The sequence below is a fragment of the Squalius cephalus genome, assembly GCF_949319135.1.
Source record: "Squalius cephalus genome assembly, chromosome: 22".
NCBI lineage: Eukaryota > Metazoa > Chordata > Actinopteri > Cypriniformes > Leuciscidae > Squalius > Squalius cephalus.
Genome location: NC_137143.1, coordinates 670,223 through 690,000, shown reverse-complemented (window position 1 = coordinate 690,000; position 19,778 = coordinate 670,223). Strand labels below are relative to the sequence as shown.

The following is a 19,778-nucleotide window of genomic DNA, read 5'->3' as shown; positions in this document are numbered from 1 at the left end:
TCTTTTAAAATGTTTTATTGTGTGGCTGAAACAAGATTCCTAACATGGACAAAATAGCCTGTCTAAGATCTAGATTAGTGAGGTTAACTCTAATTTATAAAGTTACTTAATATTTATAAATGAATAATTACTGATGTTTACAAAACAAACAAACAAATTATTAAATAAAACTGAAATAATGTTTAATACACGTTTCAAGGTGTAACAGTGACGGGTCCTTTTTTGTTGTTTTTTGAAAATGGTATAAAAGATTTTTCAAAACTTTATGACGCCAGCATGGACAACATGTCTCAGATCTAGCACTGTTGTAGAGTAGATTGTATTGTAAAGATTGTATAAATCTCGCAGCGGCAGCTCAGCGGCAGTGCACTCGGCTCCAGTAGGGGGCGGAGTTTCACCAAACTGACTCAACCTCAGCGTGCGTCTGACGTCATCACGCTGGTGACGTCGCGTTGTTTTGCAAGCGCTGTACGTGACAGAGAGGCGTTGATCCGAATCCACAGGCCTTCAGGAACAACCGACGGACACACACTCTCTCTCTCACAGCTTATGGTAAATACATCAACTTTACCTTCATAGAATGTCGAGAAATCATATTTAAGATGAATAATAACACGATGAGCGGGAAGAGCAAACCGCCAGGAGAAACACGTCACGGTCGGAGTGTGAGAACTGAGCGCGATTAGACACTCAACTCGACAAACTCCTGCGATTATCCGTCGAGCTCGAGCTGATGTGTGTTTATCGCGTGTTTATTACACGGTACACTGCGGATCGGACTTTTATTCGGGTGTGTGTGGTTTATCTGCGAGTGTGTGTGTGTAAGTTGTGAACAGGAGTGTAACGCTACTCTCGCATGTCTGAGCTTTTACTTTCGCTCTCCGCGAGGAACTTCCGATCTCTGATCTCTGTGTGGATCAACCACTGATTTGACGTGTTTTTAGTAAATCTCTAGTTTATTTCCCTCAAGCCTGTTTAATGTCGACGATTGTGCGCTGCTGTCAGATGAGGTCAAAGGTCAGGCTATATACGCAGGTCTTTTAGAAAACCAGTGGAGTTTAGACGCGCACAGTGATCACGTGATGAGCGTTTAGTGGAGCAGAAACTCCTCCAGAAACAGTACATGATGTTTCGCAGTGAACTTTCAGAGTGACATCATTTCCTGCGAGCCTTTAATGACGATGAGTTGACCAGTGTTTCTGCTCTGCTGACTGCTGTGACGTCACTTGACCTCTGACCTTTAACACTTTGTTTCCATTTTAGTGTTTCTGTTAATAAGTGGTATTTTTTTCAGTTATTTTTTATTTATTTTTAATCTCATGTCAGATATCCTTTTCAGACTTGTCGACGTACACACACTCGCTTGTACACACTCTCTCACACACACTCGCTTCTACACACTCGTGTACACACACACATACACACTTAACACACACTCACGTGTACTCGCGTGTACACACACATACACACTTAACACATTCGTTTGTACAAACACTTACTCTCTCACACACTCATACACAGTGTGTACACACACTCTCTCACACACACACACTCGCTTGTACACACTCTCACTTACATTTACACACACTTGCTTGTACATGCCCACAGTGAGAGTGTGTGTGTACAAGCAAGTGTTTAAGTGAGAGTGTGCACAAGCGAGTGTTTGTGTAAGTGAGAGTGTGTATAAGTGAGTGTTTGTGTAAGAGTGTGTGTGTGAGTGTGTACAAGCGAGTGTGTGTGTAAGTGAGTGTGTGTAAGTGAGTGTGTGTAAGTGAGTGTGTGTAAGTGAGTGTGTGTAAGTGACAGTGTGTGTGTAAGTGACAGTGTGTGTGTAAGTGACAGTGTGTGTGTGAGTGTGTGTGTGTAAGTGAGAGTGTGTATAAGTGAGTGTTTGTGTAAGAGTGTGTGTGTGAGTGTGTACAAGCGAGTGTGTGTGTAAGTGAGTGTGTGTGTGTGTAAGTGACAGTGTGTGTGTAAGTGACAGTGTGTGTGTAAGTGACAGTGTGTGTGTAAGTGACAGTGTGTGTGTGTGTAAGTGACAGTGTGTGTGTGTGTGTAAGTGACAGTGTGTGTGTAAGTGACAGTGTGTGTGTAAGTGACAGTGTGTGTGTAAGTGACAGTGTGTGTGTAAGTGAGAGTGTGACTGAGTGTGTGTGTGTACAAGCGAGTGTGTGTAAGTGAGTGTGTGTGTAAGTGAGTGTGTGTGTAAGTGAGTGTGTGTGTAAGTGACAGTGTGTGTGTAAGTGACAGTGTGTGTGTAAGTGAGAGTGTGACTGAGTGTGTGTGTGTACAAGCGAGTGTGTGTAAGTGAGTGTGTGTGTAAGTGAGTGTGTGTGTAAGTGAGTGTGTGTGTAAGTGAGTGTGTGTGTGTAAGTGAGTGTGTGTGTGTGAGAGTGTGTGTGTAAGTGTGTGTGTAAGTGTGTGTGTAAGTGTGTGTGTAAGTGAGTGTGTAAGTGAGTGTGTAAGTGAGTGTGTAAGTGAGTGTGTAAGTGAGTGTGTAAGTGAGTGTGTAAGTGAGTGTGTAAGTGAGTGTGTAAGTGAGTGTGTGTGTAAGTGAGTGTGTGTGTAAGTGAGTGTGTGTGTAAGTGAGTGTGTGTGTAAGTGAGTGTGTGTGTGTAAGTGAGTGTGTGTGTGTAAGTGAGTGTGTGTGTGTAAGTGAGTGTGTGTGTGTAAGTGAGAGTGTGTGTGTAAGTGAGAGTGTGTGTAAGTGAGAGTGTGTGTAAGTGAGAGTGTGTGTAAGTGAGAGTGTGTGTAAGTGAGAGTGTGTGTAAGTGAGTGTGTATGTAAGTGTGTAAGTGTGTGTGTATGTAAGTGTGTAAGTGTGTGTGTATGTAAGTAAGTGTGTAAGTGTGTGTGTGTAAGTGTGTGTGTAAGTGTGTGTGTGTAAGTGTGTGTGTGTAAGTGTGTGTGTGTAAGTGTGTGTGTGTAAGTGTGTGTGTGTAAGTGTGTGTGTGTAAGTGTGTGTGTGTAAGTGTGTGTGTGTAAGTGTGTGTGTGTAAGTGTGTGTGTGTAAGTGTGTGTGTGTAAGTGTGTGTGTGTAAGTGTGTGTGTGTAAGTGTGTGTGTAACTGAGAGTGTGTGTAAGTGTGTGTGTGTGTGTGTAAGTAAGTGTGTGTGTAAGTAAGTGTGTGTGTGTGTAAGTAAGTGTGTGTGTGTAAGTAAGTGTGTGTGTAAGTAAGTGTGTGTGTGTGTGTGTGCAGTGGGGATGGGACGGTATGAAAGGTTCATATCACAATAACTGACCAAAATGATCGTGATTATCAATATTATCCCGGTTTAGTTCAAACGAGATGAAAGTGTCCAGAAGTAACTGATGCTCACACTGAAGACATGACAACAAGTTTTAGATTTGAAAATCAACTAAATAAATAAATCGAGCAGATCTGTGCAAGATTATATTCTCTGGCGTTTCCTTATAATGACGGTTATAATGTGTGACGCTCTCGTTCCAGTCTAACACAGCTTGCCGTCTGGCGTCTCCGGTTTTGATTGTATTGAACATTGAGAGTTGATTTATTGTTTCCAGAGTTTGATAATCTTGTCTGGACGACTGTTTTGTACGCCTTACAAAAGTCATTTATAACCAGAGAAGATTTAAAACATTAATCTCAATTCATGTCCCGATAATTATGTGGTAAAAAAAGAAAAGTAATCGGTGTAATAAGTGTACAACATGCATTATTACCCCTTAAATGTCAGTCTTTAGTCTTGTTTGAGCTCGCTGAACTTCTCTCCGCCGACGCCGCGTGAGTGACATCAAATACTTCAACTCAAAACAACATTTGTGCCCAATTATTTCCCAGACGTAGTTTTGGTAATGAGGTCAAAGTTAACTTGCCGTGATGGTCACACAAGAGCACTCGGTGTAACAGTAGTGTGTGTGTGTGTGTGTGTGTGTTCTCTCTCTTCAAGCAGGTTTTCCTGTGACTGAAACAACAGAAACATGAACGTGTTCGATCGCAGCATAAACTTTGATGCTCTCTTCAAGTTCTCTCAAATGTAAGTGTTTTGATGACCTCAGTGTCTTTTTTAGACATTTACAGGTGTGTGTGTGTGTGTGTGTGTGTGTGTGTGTGTGTGTGTGTGTGTCTGTGTGTGTGTGATGTAATGTAATGTGCTTTTCTGATTACAGTCTTTCTACACTATAATAACTAGAATCCTCTGATAAGTGAATGAGTGAATGTCCTGAAGTGTGTGTTGTGTGTGTTGTGTTCACTGAAGTGTGTGTTGTGTTCACTGAAGTGTGTGTTGTGTTCACTGAAGTGTGTTTCTCCGGCAGCTCGCGCTCGACTCAGCAACACCTGAAGAGTGTGTATGCCAGTCTGGCGGTGTGTATGCTGGTGGCCACCGCCGGCGCCTACATCTATGTCATCACACACATGTTTCAGGTACACCTGGGGTTTATCTTCACTCTCACACACACTCACACACACTCTCACACACACTCTCACACACTCTCACACACACTCTCTCTCACACACACTCTCTCACACACTCTCTCACATAGTGTTGTCACGATACTAGAATTTCTAACTTCGATACGATACCTTGAAAAATATCGATATTCGATACCACGGAGAAAAAAACTGCCACAATATTAAGGTTTTTTAATTTTTTATTTAAAGCTAAATATAACAAGTCTAGAACATGACAATGAGGTATATTTTACATGAACAAAAATGTCCTGAGGTAGTGCACTTGTTCAAAAGCATAAATGCTGGTTAATACATTAACGTTATTTGATGAACAGATTTAAACGCAAACGTGTGTGCATCACACGCGAAAACAATGCTCACTGGATCGACATGAAGTCAAGTCACCTTTATTTATATAGTGCTTTTAACAATACGGATTGTGTCAAAGCACTCAACAGTATCAAATTGGAGGATAGAGTGTCAGTAATGTATAATAATATTAAACATTCAATTTTCAGTTAAAGGCATTTCATTATTGAATTCAGAGATGTCATTGTCTAGCTCAGTTTAGTTTAATTAGTATCTGTGTAATCAAATTGATAATAATCGCTAATGAAGGCAAATTGCAGAATTAAATAATAATTTTTTGAATAAAGTTAAAGCCACACTAAGTAGAAATTGTGTTTTTGTCAAACAGCGACCCCTAGAGTCGCTGTGGAATACTTGCACTGTCGTAAATATATTATAGTAGAATGTTTTTACATGATTGCAGCTAAATCACAAGTAAATAGTCTATAGCACTGGCTCCCTATTAAACATCGCATCAATTTTAAATATTGCTGATCACTTACAAAGCACTAAATGGTTTAGCTCCGCAGTGCTTGAGCGAGCTCTTAACGCATTATAGTCCTTCACGTCTATTGCGATCTCAAAATTCCGGCCAGTTGATAATACCTAGAATATCATAATCGACTGCTGGCGGTAGATCCTTCTCCTATTTAGCACCAAAACTCTGGAACAGTCTTCCTACCATTGTCCGGGAAGCAGACACACTCTGTCAGTTCAAAGCAAGATTAAAGACACATCTCTTTGACCTAGCTTTCACATAATACATTATAGACTTCTATAATTTAATGTTAGGCTGCATAGATTAGGTCAGCCGGAACCGGGAACACTTCCCAAAAATCCTGATGTACTCGTTACATCATGAGAAGAATGGCATCTATAGTCTAGGCCTCTGATATCCCTCAGGACTACGTGATAAATACACCTCACAACAACTGAGCTCAGCTGGCAAACTAGTTCGTGAGGCATAGCTATCTGATTTATCAAAACGATTCCATTTACACCTGGTCACATAAATGTATTTTTGCGAAACGGATTTAAATCCGATCTTCAATTCTCGCGCTATGCAGATTTAATGGAGTGCACGTCACCGAAAGCAACAGATATGAGCTGCATTTTATAGATCATCAGCTAAAATGTCAAAATCAAAGACCGCAATAAGAGAGAGCAGTAACAGCCCTGGTAAGATCATTTCGTTTCTTTACTTTTAATGATGAAGATTGTGTGTTAAGCGTCTGCAACTTACTTTCACTTTGATTTGCGATAGTTTGCACGTTGGCTTATGAATAGATGCTCATCTGCGGTGATGCGTGTTCCAGTCGCGTCATCATATCTGTATAACATATAGCCTATAACACGCTCTCACACGTTTTTTTTTTTTTTAGCATTTTTGGGAGGAGTACAATTTACATGTGGTCTCAACAACCAGATGCATTTACACTTGTCCAGTTTCGTCTGGAATGCGTCTCAGATCTCCTCCTTAAGTGGTTTGAGCGATCGGATTCAAGTCCGTCTTGAATGCGTTTCGGAGGACACCTGGTCTTTTCACGATCGGATAGCTATCCGATCTGAGAAAACGCATGAAGTGGCCAGGTGTAAACAACCCCCATGACAAAAACATACGCACGAAAGCCGAAAACAAACGCTGGTTGGCCTCTCACGTCCAAATTTGAGGAAGTGGTGGGGGAAGTGACGTATGCCGTAAAGCAGTCGAATTTTGTAGTTCTTTTTGTGCTCGGGTTACTACCCGAACCCCGAAGTTACATAGTGCCAGTAAAAGCGATACAGACCCCGTCAGGCTCTGGCAGACGTGTCATTCAACCTATTGTAAGTCGATGTACCATCACAAGGATCTTGGAAATATATTATGAAGGTTGAAAAGTTACATAGTGTCGCTTTAAATAAGCACAAGTTAATTTACATTTGACCACAGTTAAAATATTTACTAGTCTAAGATTCCTCAGTCAGATTATATTAACTTTAAGAATTACGGTGAAAAAACGAGACAACACACTCATATCAACAACAATACTAGGCCATCTTGGTTAATGTTTCAGAAATGTTAAAATGAGAAAAGTTATCAACCTCTCGAAATTATTTATATAGATCCGGTCTTTCAGGTGCTTTGCTATATTAGGCCCCGATCACACGCGTTTTTCAGGTTCGAAAACGCGAGGCACACAGCACTGCCCCATCACACCAAACGAGCAGTGCGCTGCATTTTTATGTTGCTAGGCAACCACTGACACAGCTGTCCTGTCAGTCAAGTAAACGTCAAATCAGCCTTTCATTAACTTTATTTACTTTCTGTTAACATTGTGGTAGTTGCGGTTTGTGAAGTCGTCAAGCTCCTGGTAACCCGTGAGAGCAGTCAGAGCACCACAAGTTTGTCCTCCATCACTCTCCGGGCGTTCAAGCAACTAGCTTTCATCACTACAACGGAAGGCCCGCGAGGCGCAGCAGGCGCATAAACAGCAGAACGCTCGCTGGAAACCAATTTAAAATGGGCGCCTCTCACTGCAAAAAACGCGTCAGGTGTGATCGGCCCCATTCACTTCACTTTTGCTATTTAACCAGAGCGAATGAGACGAGTGCGCGTCAGCGCGTGTGGTGTTTGTCAACGCGCCTTTGGAGAGAAGTGAAAGTGACAGCTCGGCTAGTATCGATACTTCGGGAAATTAATATTGGTACCGTTCAGATATTTCAGTATCGATATTTATCGAAATATCGATATTTTTGACAACACTACTCTCACACACACTCTCACACACTCTCTCACAATCACTCGCACTCTCTCACACTCACTTGCATCCATCCATGATAAAAGTGCATTATAGATGGATAACACGCATAGATGGATAGATGCACTTTTATCATGGATGTTTCAGGGTGGGATCACACACACACACACACACACACACACACACACACACACACACACACACACACACACACACACACACACACACACACACACTCTCTCACACTCCTGGTGTTGTTTCAGGGTGGGATCACTATGCTGGGGTCTCTGGCCATGATGGGTTGGCTGGCCATGACTCCTCACAGTCCTCAGACGGAGAAGAAGAGGTTGGCCATTCTGGCTGCTTTCGCTTTCTTCACAGGTCAGCTGACTAACCCTCTGCTTCATATCCGAGATCATGTGTAACACGTCATATAACACGTCACCCTGTGTGTTAAACAGGTCTTGGACTCGGCCCGCTCATGGACTACGTCATCAGCATCAACCCGAGGTAGGGGTGGGCGATATAGCCTCAAAATTATATCACGATATTTCAAGAATATTTGCGATAATGATATTTATGATGATATAGAAAAAAAAGTTGACAATTTTTTTTATTACATTTATCTCACCTAAATGTTTGCTCACTCATTGTGTTTTTACAATTGGGTAATTTTGTTTTTAAGATTTTACACAACACAAGGAAGCTTGATTTCAATCTTTGAATTAAATTGAAAAAAGTAGCAAAAAATATATACAAAATAATAAAGATACAAATAAAGAGAAAAGTTTTTGGGTAGGTCTAACACTAGTATTCAGAAATGCTACAGAAACTGTATAAGGTAATCAAATGTAAAATAACACTGATAGTCCTGACTAAATTAAATGCATAGGATATTAATTCTGATTCCTTACAATGAAAGCTATCTTTTGTTGTTTTGACGACAACAATGACAGACACATATGGCTGCTGTCACTTTTAGAGCTAGTGCCCGGATCCATTACTGTTTTCATGATACTGACTGTCACACGCGTTTTATGCTTATTTCAGACATAACCGACTGTTTATGAATATACTAACCATGACCGGCATTTTTACACAATTTTGCGTAAACAAAAATAATAAACTAATAAACTTTAGTTACGATGCAAGTGACCTTCATGTCCTGACTGCTAAACACGAGTGTGGTATCGACGCTTGACTTGTGCAACCCATTTTGAGAGCGAGAGAGAGAAGACGCGGCACCGGTTGGTAATATTGCGTCTTGGAGAAACTCACGCGGTTGGTAATATTGCGTCTTGGAGAAACTCACGCGGTTGGTAATATTGCGTCTTGGAGAAAATTTTAAAATTATTGCTTTGATCGTCATTGGAGGCTGACTTGCTGCTCTCGCGCTCAGACAGGTGTTGTTGTTGTGCGTGCTAGGGAACGTAATGTGCCATACGTCATTGCGTCGCTATATCAGTGATATCGCGATATGACGCTTTTTTATCATGTAAAAATTTATACCAGTATTATCGTGGACGGTATGATATGGCACAGCCCTAACCCGAGGTAATGTTCCTAATCAGGGTTTACTTTCTGATGCTGTTCTTACAAAGATTACCCTTCGGCCAATTACTTCTGAAGTATAAAGTGTCTGTCGTTAGAGATTGTGATGTATCATTTATATCGCAGTATGTAAATAAATCTGCATAGCAGACAAAGAGCGGGATGTTAAAGACAGTTATTAAGCACAATAAGCCTTGAATAAAGATCTGGACGTTTGACTTGTGCTGACTGTCTCACACACACACACACACACACACACACACACACACACACACACACACACACACACACACACACACACACACACCCCTGAAGTGTCAGAAAGGCGCCTCTCTAACAGCATGAGATCCTGCATTCTGTTCTCTTTGAGATTTGTTGTGCTTAAATGGTCAAATACACACACGGTTATGTCCATGTGGAGTATGCACTTAAAGTCCCCCTGTGGTGAAAATCCAGGTTTTAATGTTGTTTATTACACGGCTTTGTGGAATACTTGATTCTGATTGGTCAATAGCGTCATCCAGTGGGATATTATTCCCAGATAACAGCCGCTGAGAACAGAAGCACAGGCTCATCCGGGTCACTGAGGTCAGCAGCGCTACACACTCGCTGCACACTCGCTACTCACTCGCTACACACTTGCTACACACTTGCTACACAGTCGCTACACACTCGCTACTCACTCGCTACACACTTGCTACACACTTGCTACACAGTCGCTACTCATTCGCTACTCACTCGCTACACACTCGCTACTCACTCGCTACACACTTGCTACACACTTGCTACACAGTCGCTACACACTCGCTACTCACTCGCTACACACTTGCTACACACTTGCTACACAGTCGCTACTCACTCGCTACTCACTCGCTACACACTCGCTACACACTCGCTACACACTCGCTACTCACTCGCTACACACTCGCTACACACTCGCTACACACTCGCTACTCACTCGCTACACACTCGCTACACACTCGCTACTCACTCGCTACACACTTGCTACACACTTGCTACTCACTCGCTACTCACTCGCTACACACTCGCTACACACTCGCTACTCACTCGCTACACACTCGCTACACACTCGCTACTCACTCGCTACACACTCGCTATACACTCTCTACACACTCGTTATACACTCGCTACACACTCGTTACTCACTCGCTACACACTCGCTACTCACTCGCTACTCACTCGCTACACACTCGCTACTCACTCGCTACTCACTCGCTACACACTCGCTACTCACTCGTTACTCACTCGCTACACACTCGCTACTCACTCGCTATACACTCGCTATACACTCGCTACTCACTCGCTACACACTCGCTACTCACTCGCTACTCACTCGCTACACAGTCGCTACTCACTCGCTACACACTCGCTACACACTCGCTACACACTCGCCACTCACTCGCTACACACTCGCTACTCACTCGCTACACACTCGCTATACACTCGCTACTCACTCGCTACACACTCGCTACTCACTCGCTACTCACTCGCTACTCACTCGCTACACAGTCGCTACTCACTCGCTACACACTCGCTACACACTCGCTACACACTCGCCACTCACTCGCTACACAGTCGCTACACACTCGCTACACACTCGCTACTCACTCGCTACACACTCGCTACACACTCGCTACACACTCGCCACTCACTCGCTACACAGTCGCTACACACTCGCTACACACTCGCTACTCACTCGCTACACAGTCGCTACTCACTCGCTACTCACTCGCTACACACTCGCTACTCACTCGCTACACACTCTCTACACACTCGCTACTCACTCGCTACTCACTCGCTACACACTCGCTACTCACTCGCTACACAGTCGCTACACAGTCGCTACACAGTCGCTACTCACTCGCTACACAGTCGCTACACACTCGCTACACACTCGCTACACAGTCGCTACACACTCGCTACTCACTCGCTACACACTCGCTACACACTCGCTACACACTCGCTACTCACTCGCTACACACTCGCTACACACTCGCTACTCACTCGCTAATCACTCGCTACACACTCGCTAATCACTCGCTACACACTCGCTACTCACTCGCTACACACTCGCTACACACTCGCTACTCACTCGCTACACACTTGCTACACACTTGCTACTCACTCGCTACTCACTCGCTACACACTCGCTACACACTCGCTACTCACTCGCTACACACTCGCTACACACTCGCTACTCACTCGCTACACACTCGCTATACACTCTCTACACACTCGTTATACACTCGCTACACACTCGTTACTCACTCGCTACACACTCGCTACTCACTCGCTACTCACTCGCTACACACTCGCTACTCACTCGCTACTCACTCGCTACACACTCGCTACTCACTCGTTACTCACTCGCTACACACTCGCTACTCACTCGCTACACACTCGCTATACACTCGCTACTCACTCGCTACACACTCGCTACTCACTCGCTACTCACTCGCTACACAGTCGCTACTCACTCGCTACACACTCGCTACACACTCGCTACACACTCGCCACTCACTCGCTACACACTCGCTACTCACTCGCTACACACTCGCTATACACTCGCTACTCACTCGCTACACACTCGCTACTCACTCGCTACTCACTCGCTACACAGTCGCTACTCACTCGCTACACACTCGCTACACACTCGCTACACACTCGCCACTCACTCGCTACACAGTCGCTACACACTCGCTACACACTCGCTACTCACTCGCTACACACTCGCTACACACTCGCTACACACTCGCCACTCACTCGCTACACAGTCGCTACACACTCGCTACACACTCGCTACTCACTCGCTACACAGTCGCTACTCACTCGCTACTCACTCGCTACACACTCGCTACTCACTCGCTACACACTCTCTACACACTCGCTACTCACTCGCTACTCACTCGCTACACACTCGCTACTCACTCGCTACACAGTCGCTACACAGTCGCTACACAGTCGCTACTCACTCGCTACACAGTCGCTACACACTCGCTACACACTCGCTACACACTCGCTACTCACTCGCTACACACTCGCTACACACTCGCTACACACTCGCTACTCACTCGCTACACACTCGCTACACACTCGCTACTCACTCGCTAATCACTCGCTACACACTCGCTAATCACTCGCTACACAGTCGCTACACACTCGCTACTCACTCGCTACACACTCGCTACACAGTCGCTACTCGCTACACACTCGCTACTCACTCGCTACACACTCGCTACTCACTCGCTAATCACTCGCTACACAGTCGCTAATCACTCGCTACACAGTCGCTACACACTCGCTACACACTCGCTACTCACTCGCTACACACTCGCTACACACTCGCTAATCACTCGCTACACAGTCGCTACACACTCGCTACTCACTCGCTACACACTCGCTACACAGTCGCTACTCGCTACACACTCGCTACTCACTCGCTAGGAACGGGTTTTTCTTCGTGGAAGTTTTGCATTTTGTGAGAACTGAGAAACGCCTCAGAGTTGGTGTTTTAGGTGACCTTGATATGAATTCATAAATAAAAAATAGGGGTGTAACGAGTCCCTCACGTCACGATTCGACACACATCACCACACTGAACTCACGATACCATATTATAGACACACGATAAAAGGTTAACAAAAAAATGTAGTTGATTAAAATGCTAAATTTGGTATTACATTGAGTGTGTAAATGAATAGTCTTGGACTTGGTGCTGAAACCCAAAGCACAGGACAATAGAGACGCCAGAATAACAATATTCATGATTCTGAAGCTGAAATACAGAATTATTGTAGATGAATATGCTTTCACTGTCACTGACTAGATATATTTATAATAATGTAGGACACTTTTACTGGGAACATCAGACATCTGGCATTATCAGGACACATATCCCCACACTGCATTATTATACATTATATTCAACATTATAATGTAGTTTAATGTAGTTCTGACACTAAAACTCTGAAAACTTTAATTTTTCCTGTCACAGTAATTTTTATTTTGGGCGAACTATACACAACACATATTGATGCATTTTTGTATTGCGATATATTGTGACACTAATAATAAATAAGCATTAGCCTGAACTGGTGTCTTGATTTCTCTCCAGCATCATCGTGACGGCGTTCCTGGGCACCTCCATCATCTTCGGCTGCTTCACACTGAGCGCGCTCTATGCCCAGCGCAGGAGTTACCTGTTCCTGGGAGGTACACACACACACACACATACACACACACACACACACATACACACACACACACACACACACACACACACACACACACACACACTCACTCACTCACTCACTCACACACACACACACACACACACACACACACACACACGGCTCTGCTGATCTGACCTGTGCTCTCCTGTTCTCTAGGCACTCTGATGTCAGGCCTGACCGTTCTCCTGCTCGTCTCCGTCCTCAACATGTTCTTCGCCTCAGCTCTAGTCTTTAAGGTGTGTGATTGACCTTGTGGAGGGAGCAGGTGTCCAGGGTGTGTGTGTGTGTGTGTGTGTGTGTGTAACAGTTCTGGTGTGTTTCAGGCTCATCTGTATCTGGGTCTGGCCGTCATGTGTGGGTTTGTGCTGTTCGACACTCAGCTCATCATCGAGAAGGCAGAGATGGGAGACAAAGACTACATCTGGTACGAGTTTTACTCTGTTTACCAGTGTATTAATAACCGCAACACTTCTCAATAAGGTTCATTAGTTAACATGAACTAAGAATGAACAATACTTCTTCAGCATTTATTAATCTTAGTTAATATTAATTACAACATTTACAAATACATTATTCAAATCAAAGGTTGTATTTGTTAACAGTAGTTAATGCACTGTGAACATGAACAAACAATGAACAGCTGGATTATTATTAACTAACATTAATAAAGATTAATAAATACTGTAACAAATGTGTTGCTCATTGTTAGTTAATACATTAACTAATGTTAACTAATGAACCTTATTGTAAAATGTTACCAATAATTGTTTTCATATAATGGCAGATATTACACGTGTGGTTAAAGTTAAAAGTGGTAGTTTATGCTAATTTATGAAAGATAGTGCTTTTGCTGAACCCATAGATTGAAAAATCATTTCAACCTGAAAACCTGAAACCAGAGTAATATTAGTAGAGGCTCTATGGACTCAAAAATGAATGAATTATTATTATTATTATTTATTTTTTTCAATTAAATGAATGTACTATATTTTAGTTTGATAATGTTTTTATTTCATATTTTGTATTTTTATGGCAGTAAATTACATTTACGTTGTGTTTATAAAATGATATAAAAAATAGTAATTTCCAACTTAAACTGTGGTCAGTTTTTAATTCTTTAAAATCTTAAGTTTGACCTCTTCTCAGAGACGACATTAGGTAAAATATTGCTGAAGTGAAAAAAGTTTGAAAAAGTGAACTTAAAAAAAGTTCCAGAATTTTGTTTATTGTCATGAAAAATGCACAAACATACTATTTTTTTTAAACTCATATCCAACATGGGCTGATAAATACCCTGCATCAACCTATACTGATAAATGAAGGAAAAGAGGAATGCATCCCTAGTTTATATTACTATTTTAAGAATAAAATTGTATCTAAAAGAAACCAAATCCATTGTTTAATGAACCAGCCACAATAAAGTTGTACATAATGAGAAAGGAAGGAAAACGGGAATGAAGATGACTGTGTTTTGTGTTTTGTTGTAAATGAAGGCATTGTGTCGACCTCTTCCTGGACTTTGTGACCATCTTCAGAAAGCTTGTGATCATCCTCTCTATGAACGAGAAGGTATTTCACACATCATAACTGTCCATCAGCGTCGTTGCCTCCATCTGTCTTAGTCCATGTTGACTTTACTGTGTTTGTTCTGTAGGAAAAGAAGAAGGAGAAGAAGTAATGTCCCGAGGAGAGGACACATCTGTGAGCCGAACACGTCTGCAGCTTCATTGTGAATCTGATTAGTTTGATTACATTAATGTGATTTGATATGGTGTCTTAACTTTATTTTTGAGAATTGTTACTGGGCTTTGAATATGTTGTCAGGATAGTGACCTAATGTGGTTTGACTGTAGATTTTGAAGTCTTATTTAAAAGCTTAATTTCTTTGACTTGCTGCAGGATTTATCGTTCTGTGGAAAAGGAATCTCATAAAACATTCTGAAGATGATCTGATTTAATATTGTACACACGATAGAAAGTGACTTTCTTACCCACGCTCTGAACAATATCAAATCATTAACAACGTAACATGGTTGTGCTCCGCTAAACTGCTCTTTTGTGGTGTTTGCATTATTTCATTCTTTTCTTTTCTTTATTGCCAATGTCAGACTAGAGTTTTGTAGCTGCTGTTAATGCCAATTTTATTTAGATTCAAGGCTACCATTGTTAATGCATTTATCATTGAGATCACAGATGAGATTTTTTTAATTTTATTCATGAATATTGTGCATCTTAAGTCAATAAATGATGCCACAGATTGCATTTGTGTTCGTGAGTGGTGTCTGATATATTAACCCTTCTGCTGATGAGTTTACATCCAGCATGTGCAATTCTGCTGGGTTTCAATTCTTTTTTTAATGAAGTGAATTAGATTTAATATTTGTCATTTAAGCAGATGTTTGAATTTTACATGTAGCAACCAGAAACATATTTCATCCAGTGGGTTCTGTGCTGGCTCATACAGTGCCTGTGTGAACTCTCCCCGCCAGCGTGTGTTTGAGCTGGACCGTGTGTGACGGAGGAGTGTTTGAGCTGGACCGTGTGCGACGGAGGAGTGTTTGAGCTGGACCGTGTGCGACGGAGGAGTGTTTGAGCTGGACCGTGTGCGACGGAGGAGTGTTTGAGCTGGACTGTGTGACGGAGGAGTGTTTGAACTGGACTGTGTGTGACGGAGGAGTGTTTGAGCTGGACTGTGTGTGACGGAGGAGTGTTTGAGCTTGGACCGTGTGTGACGGAGGAGTGTTTGAGCTGGACCGTGTGCGACGGAGGAGTGTTTGAGCTGGACCGTGTGTGACGGAGGAGTGTTTGAGCTGGACTGTGTGTGACGGAGGAGTGTTTGAGCTTGGACCGTGTGTGACGGAGGAGTGTTTGAGCTGGACTGTGTGACGGAGGAGTGTTTGAACTGGACTGTGTGTGACGGAGGAGTGTTTGAGCTGGACTGTGTGTGACGGAGGAGTGTTTGAGCTTGGACCGTGTGTGACGGAGGAGTGTTTGAGCTGGACTGTGTGACGGAGGAGTGTTTGAACTGGACCGTGTGTGACGGAGGAGTGTTTGAGCTGGACCGTGTGTGACGGAGGAGTGTTTGAGCTGGACTGTGTGACGGAGGAGTGTTTGAACTGGACTGTGTGTGACGGAGGAGTGTTTGAGCTGGACTGTGTGTGACGGAGGAGTGTTTGAGCTGGACTGTGTGTGACGGAGGAGTGTTTGAGCTGGACTGTGTGTGACGGAGGAGTGTGTGAGCTGGACTGTGTGTGACGGAGGAGTGTTTGAGCTGGACTGTGTGTGACGGAGGAGTGTTTGAACTGGACTGTGTGTGACGGAGGAGTGTTTGAGCTTGGACCGTGTGTGACGGAGGAGTGTGTGTGACGGAGGAGTGTTTGAGCTGGACTGTGTGACGGAGGAGTGTTTGAACTGGACTGTGTGTGACGGAGGAGTGTTTGAGCTGGACTGTGTGTGACGGAGGAGTGTTTGAACTGGACTGTGTGTGACGGAGGAGTGTTTGAGCTTGGACCGTGTGTGACGGAGGAGTGTGTGTGACGGAGGAGTGTGTGTGACGGAGGAGTGTGTGTGACGGAGGAGTGTGTGTGACGGAGGAGTGTTTGAGCTGGACTGTGTGACGGAGGAGTGTTTGAACTGGACTGTGTGTGACGGAGGAGTGTTTGAGCTGGACTGTGTGTGACGGAGGAGTGTTTGAGCTGGACCGTGTGTGACGGAGGAGTGTTTGAGCTTGGACCGTGTGTGACGGAGGAGTGTTTGAGCTGGACTGTGTGACGGAGGAGTGTTTGAACTGGACTGTGTGTGACGGAGGAGTGTTTGAGCTTGGACCGTGTGTGACGGAGGAGTGTGTGTGACGGAGGAGTGTGTGTGACGGAGGAGTGTGTGTGACGGAGGAGTGTTTGAGCTGGACTGTGTGACGGAGGAGTGTTTGAGCTGGACCGTGTGTGACGGAGGAGTGTTTGAGCTGGACTGTGTGTGACGGAGGAGTGTTTGAGCTGGACCGTGTGTGACGGAGGAGTGTTTGAGCTGGACCGTGTGTGACGGAGAAGTGTTTGAGCTGGACCGTGTGTGACGGAGGAGTGTTTGAGCTGGACTGTGTGACGGAGGAGTGTTTGAACTGGACTGTGTGTGACGGAGGAGTGTTTGAGCTTGGACCGTGTGTGACGGAGGAGTGTGTGTGACGGAGGAGTGTGTGTGACGGAGGAGTGTGTGTGACGGAGGAGTGTGTGTGACGGAGGAGTGTTTGAGCTGGACTGTGTGACGGAGGAGTGTTTGAACTGGACTGTGTGTGACGGAGGACTGTGTGTGACGGAGGAGTGTTTGAACTGGACTGTGTGTGACGGAGGAGTGTTTGAGCTGGACTGTGTGTGACGGAGGAGTGTTTGAGCTGGACCGTGTGTGACGGAGGAGTGTTTGAGCTTGGACCGTGTGTGACGGAGGAGTGTTTGAGCTGGACTGTGTGACGGAGGAGTGTTTGAGCTTGGACCGTGTGTGACGGAGGAGTGTGTGTGACGGAGGAGTGTGTGTGACGGAGGAGTGTTTGAGCTGGACTGTGTGACGGAGGAGTGTTTGAACTGGACTGTGTGTGACGGAGGAGTGTTTGAGCTGGACCGTGTGTGACGGAGGAGTGTTTGAGCTGGACTGTGTGTGACGGAGGAGTGTTTGAACTGGACTGTGTGTGACGGAGGAGTGTTTGAGCTGGACCGTGTGTGACGGAGGAGTGTGTGTGACGGAGGAGTGTGTGTGACGGAGGAGTGTTTGAGCTGGACTGTGTGACGGAGGAGTGTTTGAACTGGACTGTGTGTGACGGAGGAGTGTTTGAGCTGGACCGTGTGTGACGGAGGAGTGTTTGAGCTGGACCGTGTGTGACGGAGGAGTGTGTGTGACGGAGGAGTGTTTGAGCTGGACTGTGTGACGGAGGAGTGTTTGAACTGGACTGTGTGTGACGGAGGAGTGTTTGAGCTGGACCGTGTGTGACGGAGGAGTGTTTGAGCTGGACCGTGTGTGACGGAGGAGTGTTTGAGCTGGACCGTGTGTGACGGAGGAGTGTTTGAGCTGGACTGTGTGACGGAGGAGTGTTTGAGCTGGACCGTGTGACGGAGGAGTGTTTGAGCTGGACTGTGTGTGACGGAGGAGTGTTTGAGCTGGACCGTGTGACGGAGGAGTGTTTGAGCTGGACTGTGTGTGACGGAGGAGTGTGTGTGACGGAGGAGTGTGTGTGACGGAGGAGTGTTTGAGCTGGACCGTGTGTGACGGAGGAGTGTTTGAGCTGGACCGTGTGTGACGGAGGAGTGTTTGAGCTGGACTGTGTGTGACGGAGGAGTGTGTGTGACGGAGGAGTGTTTGAGCTGGACCGTGTGTGACGGAGGAGTGTTTGAGCTGGACTGTGCGTGACGGAGGAGTGTGTGTGACGGAGGAGTGTTTGAGCTGGACTGTGTGTGACGGAGGAGTGTTTGAGCTGGACTGTGTGTGACGGAGGAGTGTTTGAGCTGGACTGTGTGTGACGGAGGAGTGTTTGAGCTGGACTGTGTGTGACGGAGGAGTGTTTGAGCTGGACCGTGTGCGACGGAGGAGTGTTTGAGCTGGACTGTGTGATGGAGGAGTGTTTGAGCTTGGACCGTGTGTGACGGAGGAGTGTTTGAGCTGGACCGTGTGTGACGGAGGAGTGTTTGAGCTGGACTGTGTGTGACGGAGGAGTGTTTGAGCTGGACTGTGTGACGGAGGAGTGTTTGAGCTGGACTGTGTGTGACGGAGGAGTGTTTGAGCTGGACTGTGTGACGGAGGAGTGTTTGAGCTGGACTGTGTGTGACGGAGGAGTGTTTGAGCTGGACTGTGTGACGGAGGAGTGTTTGAGCTGGACTGTGTGTGACGGAAGAGTGTTTGAGCTGGACCGTGTGTGACGGAGGAGTGTGTGAGCTGGACTGTGTGTGACGGAGGAGTGTTTGAGCTGGACCGTGTGTGACGGAGGAGTGTTTGAGCTGGACTGTGTGACGGAGGAGTGTTTGAGCTGGACTGTGCGCGACGGAGGAGTGTTTGAGCTGGACTGTGTGTGACGGAGGAGTGTTTGAGCTGGACTGTGTGTGACGGAGGAGTGTTTGAGCTGGACTGTGTGTGACGGAGGAGTGTTTGAGCTGGACTGTGTGTGACGGAGGAGTGTTTGAGCTGGACTGTGTGTGACGGAGGAGTGTTTGAGCTGGACTGTGTGTGATGGAGGAGTGTTTGAGCTGGACTGTGTGTGACGGAGGAGTGTTTGAGCTGGACTGTGTGACGGAGTGTTTGAGCTGGACTGTGTGTGACGGAGGAGTGTTTGAGCTGGACTGTGTGACGGAGTGTTTGAGCTGGACCGTGTGTGACGGAGGAGTGTTTGAGCTGGAATGTGTGACGGAGTGTTTGAGCTGGACCGTGTGTGACGGAGGAGTGTTTGAGCTGGACTGTGTGACGGAGTGTTTGAGCTGGACCGTGTGTGACGGAGGAGTG

General features: G+C 45.1%; 1 protein-coding gene across 2 annotated transcripts; it reads left to right on the top strand.

The window, feature by feature from the left end:
- Window positions 1-423: 423 nt before the first annotated feature.
- On the top strand, window positions 424-15,566 carry tegt (testis enhanced gene transcript (BAX inhibitor 1)). Of its 2 annotated transcripts, none has more exons than XM_079857250.1 (10): window positions 424-552; window positions 3,912-3,998; window positions 4,279-4,387; window positions 7,764-7,881; window positions 7,962-8,010; window positions 13,187-13,284; window positions 13,461-13,540; window positions 13,628-13,728; window positions 14,798-14,873; window positions 14,959-15,566. In XM_079857250.1, exons 2-10 carry the CDS (start codon window positions 3,943-3,945, stop codon window positions 14,980-14,982), a joined length of 711 nt encoding a protein of 236 aa, XP_079713376.1. In that variant the 5' UTR covers window positions 424-552; window positions 3,912-3,942; the 3' UTR covers window positions 14,983-15,566. The 2 variants fall into 2 exon arrangements, with proteins under 2 accessions (XP_079713376.1, XP_079713377.1); XM_079857251.1 differs by having other exon boundaries at window positions 428-552; window positions 3,915-3,998.
- Window positions 15,567-19,778: the final 4,212 nt, after the last annotated feature.